The 8,300-nt window shown below is 59.2% G+C and overlaps 3 protein-coding genes across 3 annotated transcripts in view; 1 reads left to right on the plus strand and 2 right to left on the minus strand.

Annotated features, from left to right (window-relative positions):
* The window catches only part of LOC149912216 (rho GTPase-activating protein 32-like), a 336,632-nt gene that overhangs the window by 107,901 nt on the left and 220,431 nt on the right, over nucleotides 1–8,300 (minus strand). The window lies entirely within an intron of this gene.
* The window catches only part of LOC149912217 (rho GTPase-activating protein 33-like), a 134,378-nt gene that overhangs the window by 103,367 nt on the left and 22,711 nt on the right, over nucleotides 1–8,300 (minus strand). The gene's annotated exons all lie outside the window — the stretch shown is intronic.
* On the plus strand, nucleotides 2,252–7,663 carry LOC149912223 (maestro heat-like repeat-containing protein family member 2B). The gene is made up of 16 exons (XM_090130718.1): nucleotides 2,252–2,299; nucleotides 2,677–2,820; nucleotides 3,215–3,307; nucleotides 3,592–3,661; nucleotides 3,777–3,890; nucleotides 3,976–4,049; nucleotides 4,380–4,499; nucleotides 4,643–4,750; nucleotides 4,934–5,093; nucleotides 5,221–5,261; nucleotides 5,438–5,579; nucleotides 5,970–6,022; nucleotides 6,775–6,882; nucleotides 7,159–7,278; nucleotides 7,450–7,586; nucleotides 7,630–7,663. Exons 1-16 carry the CDS (start codon nucleotides 2,252–2,254, stop codon nucleotides 7,661–7,663), a joined length of 1,566 nt encoding a protein of 521 aa, XP_089986844.1.

An 8,300-nucleotide genomic window follows, 5' to 3' on the forward strand; every position in this document is an offset into this window, starting at 1 on the left:
TGTTCATTTCATTTTATTTGTTATAAACATTTATCCTTGGAATGTGTTTGGGTTTTGTGCCAATCTGACTGTAGCTGTTTACTTAGCACGGCGCATTTCATTCCAGTAAGAACCACTCTCTAACAAGATGAACTCATTTTACACGAGTGAGCGTGCAATTATGGATTCTTTTCAAAAGTAGTGAAAATCCCTTCACTCTTAGAAAAGTTATTAAACTATGTTGATTGCTGACCTTCTAGGCATCAAATGTAATTGAGCTATGCACATTTATTATTTCAGGGCATCAGAATGGACAGAAAATTATTGTAATCAGCCAGGAGTATGTTTTAGTTTCTACAGTGAGACAGGGAATTTCTACAGTAACCGTGGTATCCATTAGGATAGTGCTAATGTGCTGGTGCACCAGTATTGCTAAACTGCTGGGGTTTGGTAACCAAGGGCTCCTTCTGAGACCTAAATCTTAAAATTAAGCCATCGTGAAGTACTTTACCAGTTCAGGTCCTATTTATTAAGCCAGTAAAATGTCTTTATTACAACTTAATGGAAGGAATTCCGCATGGAACCGGAACCCCAGAGCCGAGTGCATCACAGAACATGCTGCGTTTGGGGGCCTGCAGGGCTGCCCTGCGTGCTGCCTGGTCCCCAGCCATTCCCTGTGAGGTGACACTGCGCTGTGATGTCACAGTGGTACCTCGTGCGCCCTCGTGGCAGCGGTGGGAGCGGTGGCTCAGTCCGCTTGTGGGACCCGCAGGAAGCGGAACCAGAGAGAGCGTTGCGTCTACCTGGAGATTTCCTGCTGTCATGGAGCGGCTGAGAGCCCTTCGAGGTGAGTCCCTCCACCTCTCCGCACGCCGTGACGCCGCCCGAGCGCACGTGTGCCTCCAGAGTCAGTTCAGGCCGCGCCGGCAGCACCGTCCTCGCTCTGCTGAGCGCAGCTGCCCGCCGTGGTTTCCCCGGCACCCCAGCAAGGGGAAAGCTCCCTCCCCCGTCCCCGCCAACCGTGGGGCTGGAGGAGCGTTCCTCCCAGAGCCGGCCGGATGCTCGGCCCTGGCTCCGAGCGACACCGGCGGCAGCTGCTCCGCTCTTTGCTTCCAGGTCTCTTTGCCTGTGTGGGCTGCGTGCCCAGACGTACGCGTCGCAGGGAGAGAAGCAGGGTGCCGAGCCCTGTCCCTGTCTCCGCTGTGACTGTGCTGCAACAGCGCCTGCAAGACCGGGAGGTGAGCTGGGGACGTCCGGCCGTGAATCCTTGCCGTGGCGCAGTGCCGTGGTCCTGTGGGTGCCGGGCCGCGGCACCACACCGGCACGGTGATGGGTGGCAGTGGGCGGCTCCCCGAGAGCAAGGGCAAAGCAAAGCATGACTGGTCCCTGTCCCCAGGGTGATCGAGCACAGGTGTACCGCGAGCTGGAGGGCGCCCTGTGGGAAGACGACAGCCGCCCGCCGTGCGGAGTGGTGAACCGGCTGCTGGCAGAGGTGTCCCGGGACCTGACGGCAGCCCAGGTGAGGGGTTACAGCCAAAGGCAAAGGGAGCCGCTGCCCGTGCTGGTGTTGTGCTGGTGGACGGCGGTGGCTCAGCCCTTCCCAGGGTCTCAGGCAGTCTCCTGGACGGTGTGTCACCAGTGACTCCTTTTCAGGGTGTCAGGGACAACGTGAGGACGGCTGCCAGCAACGTCCTGGTGGCTCTGGCCCGGATGCATTTCAGCTTGGTGATGGCTGAGCTCCAGGGCCAGCTGAAGGCCATCGGGGAGAGACCCAAGGATTTCGTGCTCATCACCCTCAGCAAACTGTTCGGCATCTACGGTAGAGTGCTCTCAGCCACCCTACACCTATGACAACTGGGGAAAGGGGTCTTTCCTCTCTGGGGGATGCAGGGCTTCGCCCCCTCCTCTGTTGCTGCCAGGGCTCTGACTGTGGACCTCTCCTTCCTCTCTGCAGCTCCACAGTGCATCCCCTTCACGTGGCTGATGCTGGCTGGCCTGCGCAGTGTGGTGGGCCAGGTGAGGAGCGGCCGGACCCTGCGCCTCGCTTGTGCTGGTGAGTGCTGGCTCCAGAGCAGGGGGCCTCGGGACAGCCCTTGCACCTCGCCCTGCTGCAGGCTCTCACAGGCTGCCTTTTCTCTCACTCTGTTTTAAAAAATATATATATATATATTATTCATTATTTTTGTTTGTTTGTTTTTTTTCAGTTTTGAAACAGTGGCTGGATGGAGTGAAGTCTAACTTGTCCTCTGGATCCCAATGCCCCTTGCCTGCCATGGAGAAAGAGCAGATCTATGAGAACCTTCAGGAGCTGCTCTTCTCTGTGCTGAGGAACTGGCAGGACTGCCAGGAGGAGGAGGTAAGCCTTGCTGCGCCCCCAGCCCAGGGTGGCAGCGGGGGCACCCATGTGGCAGCTCTGTCTGTGCCCAGTGGGCTGGCAGCTGAGCAGTGATGGGAGGGAGTGGGCTGGCTCTGCAAAGGGCCCCAAAGTGGCTCTGTGGCAGGGAGCAGCTGCATGTCACAGCATGTGGCAGGAAGAGCTGGGGATGAGGGTCTGGGGAAAACCTGCCTGCCCTCCAGAGCGAGCCCATCTCCTGCTGGGCGTGGGGGTTGGGGAAGGGGAAGGGAAAGAGAAAGCCTTCTCTGTAGGAAGGGCAGACCTTCGGTCTTTGATGCCGCACCTCTGCCATCCCTCTCCAGGACAAACAGGCCGTCCTCGGGGCCGTGGCTGCCATGCTGGATGTTCTCCTGCAAGAGGAGCTGCACCAAGAGCACGTCTGGGAGCAGCTCCTCTGGCTTGTGCACCCGTGTCAGGAGATCCAAGACACCTGCAGGGTGGCCAAGGTGAGACGCTGTGCAGGGCTCAGGGTGGACGTGGGGCCAGTGCAAGTGCCACGAGGGGTCGGGGGGTGCAGGGAGGAGGTGGGGAGCCCTTGGAGAAAGGAGGAATGGGTGCCTGAGAGCCTGAGGAGCTCTGTGCTAGCAACTGGGGGGACCACATCCAGTTGCATCTGATGGGGGAGAAGAGGGCTGCTGGGTGGGAAATGCCTGCAAATGATGCCCAAACACAGCTTGTTTGAGAGCAGAGAGACTCTCGGGGTTGCTGGGAGGTGGGGGATAAACAAGAATGCCTGTGCAGGAGCTTCTCCCTGCGGAGAAACAGTTGGAAAACAATTTCTCCACTCCCAAGTTGCTAGATGTGGCTTCATCCCTTTCCTCCTCTCCTGGTCTCTTGCAGAGTCTCACTGTCTTCCTGGAGGCCTTAGAGGGCATTGAGTCTGTCATCCAGAAGGACAGGTTTCTGGACATCACGAGTGCCGTGTTCTACCAGGTAAGGGGAGCCTATCCCTGTGCCCACAGCAGTTTCCCTCTTGCCTAAGTCTCAGGAGGAGTGCAAAGGTCTGAGCCCCTGACTAATGCAGCTGAGCCTTGGCTCCTGCATGCTCAAGGCTGTTCCAGAGCCGTGCCTGTCCCCCCGGGGATGCTGTGAGGCAGGCTGGGTTTTGTCTGCCTGTCCTCTTCCTGAGAGTGCCCAGGGAGACGAGAGCAGCAGCACAGTGCCTTTTCCATCCTCAGTGCTGATGTGATTTTCTCATATGGACTTTGTTCCCACAGCTCTATGACAACACCAAGCAGCACAGCGAGGCTGATCGTGCGGAGCTCAGCCACTGCATCCTGCTGCAGGGTAAGGAGAGGAGCTTTGGCAATGCTTGGCGGTGCCCTGGCCAAAACCCCTCTCACAAACCTCAGGAATGGGCATGAGTTTCTTGCTAACATACTGTGGGATTTCCTCCCTGCAGCCCGGATCTGCCCAGAGGAAATGGTCCTGTTTCTGCAGTCACAGCTGGGCGAGGACTGGGAGGCTGGACGCGTGGCAGCACTGGGTCTGCTCGGTGCTCTGGCTCGCTCTGATGGTCAGTACCACAGGCTGGGACTTCCAGGGATCCCCTCTGCCATCAGGGTTGTGGCTCCGCTCATGCTTCTGTGCATCTCTTGCAGAGCCCGTGATGATGGAGAAGCTGCCCCAGGTGGTTGAGGCTGTGCAGTGTCTGTGCAGCGACCTCAGGATCCGGGTGAGCTGCTTTGGGAAAAGAAAGCTCTTTTGGGGTGGTGATGCTGCTGCCAACACGGGCAGGGCTGGGGTGACTAGAGAGGTGCTGGGGCATTGACCACACGGTCATGATGGCTCCTGTGGGAGAGCAGGCAGAGTGGAGCGGGCAGGTCCCTGTGCTGTGCTTGGAAAGTGCACAGCCTGGTGCTACGGCCTGGCCCTCACCTCAGGAGCCAAGGCTTCTCCTCTGCTCCTGTTGTCTTTGCTCGTGCCCAAAGGCTGCCCCGATGAGCAGGTGGCTTCCCTTTGCCTTCTGACCAGAAAAATCACACCCACAATTGACCCCTGGCAGGTGAGGACGGCAGTTCTGCACTTCATCAAGGACCTGCTCAGTTCGAACACCCGGAGCTGCTCAGCCTGGGATGTGGTGGGGCACATCTTCACTGAGTTCAGCCGCACCGCTGGAAGAAGGGTAAGGACAGTGGGCAGCATCTTCTTTGGGAAGACCTGTGCTGCTCAGAGGGTGGCACAGAAGCACCGCTGGGGCCGCACCTGAGCCTCCTGAGAGGCTCCTGAGAACTGAGGTAACCGGGTTTCAACACCGTTGTTGTGCAGGCAGCTGGAGACCTTTCTGCCCGGGAAGCCCAGGAAGAAGGAGCTCTGCAGGAGCTGTGCATGGACATCCTGGGGTCTCTGGACGTCTCTGCGACAGGGATGTCCAAAGTAAGTCACATCTGCCCTGCTGCTGCTCCTTGCCTTCGCACCACCTGTTCCTCATCCCACCACCCCAGGTCTCTCCTCCAGCGTGCTCTGAAGCACGCAAGGCTCAGGGAAATTCGCAGAGTCCTCTTCATCTCTGAGCAGAGGCAGGAATGCTGACACGCTCAACTGCCTCGTTCCCGACAGCTCCTGTGGCCACGGCTGCTGCTGTTCGTGGTGCCAGCCCAGCACACCGGCATGCTGATCCCGGTCTCGCGCTGTGTCCGAGCCCTAGCTGAGAGAGAGGATCTGACAGGACGGCGAGTAGAGGAGCTGGATCCCCATTTCCTCAGCTCCATGTTTCAAGGTAGGAGCAGAAGCTCCGCCAGTGAGCTCTGCTGACCTGTGCTACCACCCAGAAGGGACAGCGGAGCTGCGCGTGGCTGGGCACGGAGCGTCTTGGAGTCTGACTCAGCACTTTTTTCTCCTCACAGGCCCACGACTGACTCCCCAGACACTGCTGGCGCGCCTGCTGGTGAGTAGATGCTCCAGAGCCCAGTGCCACCAGCCCCCGGGAGGAAGCAGCACGGCCACGGGCAGAGCTCTTGGCTGCTCCTTGCCCGCCAGGGCAGAGCCACGCTGCTTCCATCCTGGGGGGAAGCCGCTGCTCTTGCTGCAGAAGTGACCCTGCTTCTCCTTGCTCTCGCTCAGGTGGTGGCAGGGAGCCCTGTTGCAGGCAGCGAACTCCAGGCCGCTGCCTTACAGCTGATGCAAAACCTCCACAGCAGGTTCCACAGAGCTGTGGGGGCCATGTGGGCCGCTGAGATCCCCCTGCTGCTGCAGTGTCTCCAAGGTAAAGTGCTGGTGGGGAGGGAGAGGCGGAGGCAGGGAAGGGCGGGAGTGAAAATGCAGCTCTCTCTGCAGGGTGGCAGAGGGGAAGCATTGCCTGCAGCCCAGTGCTTGCTCTGCTGCTGTTCCCATTCCAGGGAGACAGCGCTGAGGCCCGGGGATCTTTCCCCGCGGGGATCTGCCCCTTCCAGGACACGGATGGGCCCTTCACGTCCCCTCAGTTAGTTCTGTGTTCCTGCGGGGACAGTGTTTGTGGGGAGGGACAGGTCATGGTGGAGGGGGTGCGGGTCCCAGCTTGGCAGTGTCAAGTGCCCAGGCCAAGCCAGGTTTGCAGCAGCTCTTCTTCTGTGCCTTGATCCCAAGTAAGGGTCTTTTTCTTCCTGTTGCTGTGCAGGGAAAGATGAGAGCTTCCTGGACACTGCAGGGTGGGAGCGCCGTCTGCTGAAGGTACAGCACTGCTGGGTGCAGAGAAGTGCTTGCCTGCCCCAAGTAGCCCCACAGAATCACAGAATCACAGAATCGTAGGGGTTGGAAGGGACCTCCAGAGATCATCGAGTCCAACCCCCCTGCCAAAGCAGGATCCCTACACCAGGTCGCACAGGTAGGCGTCCAGGCGGGTCTTGAATATCTCCAGAGAAGGAGACTCCACAACCTCCCTGGGCAGCCTGTTCCAGTGCTCCGTCACCCTCACCGTAAAGAAGTTCTTGCGCACATTGGTGCGGAACTTCCTATGCTCCAGCTTCTGGCCATTTCCCCTTGTCCTGTCTCTGCACACTGCTGAAAAGAGTCTGGCCTCGCCACTTTGCCCCCCACACCTTAGATATTTATAGACCTGGATCAGGTCCCCTCTCAGTCTTCTCTTCTCAAGGCTAAACAGACCCAGCTCACTTAGCCTTTCCTCATAGGGGAGATGCTCCAGGCCCTAGCATCTAGCCCCGCTCCCATATGAGCCACCACGGGACAGGAACAGCCTCTCCAGTGCTGCTGAGGAGCCTTTGAGGCGCTGCCTCTTCCGCTCTGTCCCAAGCCCAAGGGGGGTCTTAGGAGAAGAGCACCAGGAGGCTTTAATGGAGGGAATGCTGGGGGAGCTGGGAGAGGAACTGTTCTTCCAGACACCTCTCCCCAGAGGGCTGCAGCAATTGGGAGTGAGGGAAGAGGCAAAGGGCAAGGGAACATCGTCTTCTCCTGTTCTCCAACAGTTCCTCGGGGCGTCAATGGACACCATACGGGATGAGGCCTGGATCGAGGCCCTGAGCTGTGAGCTGAGCCGGTGGCTGAGCAGCTCTGCCAGCAGCTCTGCAGAAAAGGTGAGTTCCCCCCGGCTCCACCCAGCGGTGCAGCTGCAGGTGTCCAACTGGGGCTGGGGCTGCGGCTGGTGCTCTGCCCACGCGGGATGCTGATGCTGCTTCCCCAGTCTGTGCCCCCAGAGGGCCTTTCCCTGCAAGCTGCCCAGGGATGGATAAAGCTCGGCCCTGCAGCTGCTCTCAGCGACTCCCGGGGAGCGTGGCTCCTTCCCACTTGGCCCTTCCCCAACAGGTTAAGCTGCTGCCACATCTCAGCTTCTTCCTTCCCTTCCCCTGCAGTCTTTCCTGTACAAGGCTCTGGGCACAGTGCTGGGAGCCTGTAAGGGAGTCCTCCACGTCCAGGAGAAGCTGCTGCAGCACCTGGAGGAAGCAAACGCGGAGGACCCATGTGAGGCCCAGGTGAGCCCTGCTCTCCTGCAGCTCCTGCGAGCATCCCCGCTCCGTCCCTGGGGCAGAGGGCTTCTCCTGGCCCTGCTCCGCGCCTTTCCATCTCCTCCCTGCTGCCCTTTTCCTCAGGAGAGGATCTGTAGATGCAGGCCTGTGCCAACTGCCCCTTGTTCTTTTGTGCAGGGAATGGTCTCTCTTCTCAGCCACGCGGCTGAGAGTAACTTCCAAGCAGTCCTGGCCACGCTCACCACGTTTGCGTCCAGGCTGTGCAAAGGCCACAACGCGAGGATTTCCAGGCGCAAGAAGGTAAAGCGTTACGGGTTTCCATCTTGGCATTCTTCTGCCTTATTTTCTGCCTTGGAGCCCAGGTGCATCACGGGGCACTGGGGGCCGTTGAGCGAGTGTCTCAAGGCATTTCTTCCCACACAGATGGAGCTGGACAGCACGAGAGCTCAGGCCACACGCAGCGCTCTCGTGCTCGCCCACGGCAGCTTGGCACTGCGTGCCTCCAAGGAACAGCTGCTCGCCCACCTGGAGGGAGACATCGTGGGCAACATCCTGATGCTCTACAGCTGCAGCTGCCGGGTGAGAGTCAAAGCGTGCCAGGTGTCTGAGTGCCCAGCTGCAGCCCCTCCACATGGGGGGATGCTGAGAGGGGCCTTCCCTTTCCAAAGGTCCCCCGGGGAATGGTTTGTGCCCAGATGAAGACCCAAGCCCTTCCCTTAGCGTTGCCCCCACGTGTCCCCCTTGCAGCCCTTGTCCCGTCCCACAGTTCAAAGAATGTTCTTCTCTCTTGGGCCTCAGGACCTGCAGAACAACCTCGCACTGGTGCAGAGCATCACCGACTTCAGCTCTGCCTTCCAAGCAGTCGTGGGTGATTCTGCATCCTTTAACCCCTCCTTGAAGGGAAAGCTTCTGGAGATCCTGATGGTGAGTGCCTAGAGGCAGGGCTGCCTGCAGAGTTCTGGGCTGTGCCACGCGGCCCACTTCCCTGGGGGCACACAGGTCTCCATCAGCCACACGTCTCCAGCTGG

Source organism: Phasianus colchicus, chromosome Z (genome assembly GCF_987193195.1).
Source record: "Phasianus colchicus chromosome Z, bPhaCol1.hap1.1, whole genome shotgun sequence".
Lineage (NCBI taxonomy): Eukaryota > Metazoa > Chordata > Aves > Galliformes > Phasianidae > Phasianus > Phasianus colchicus.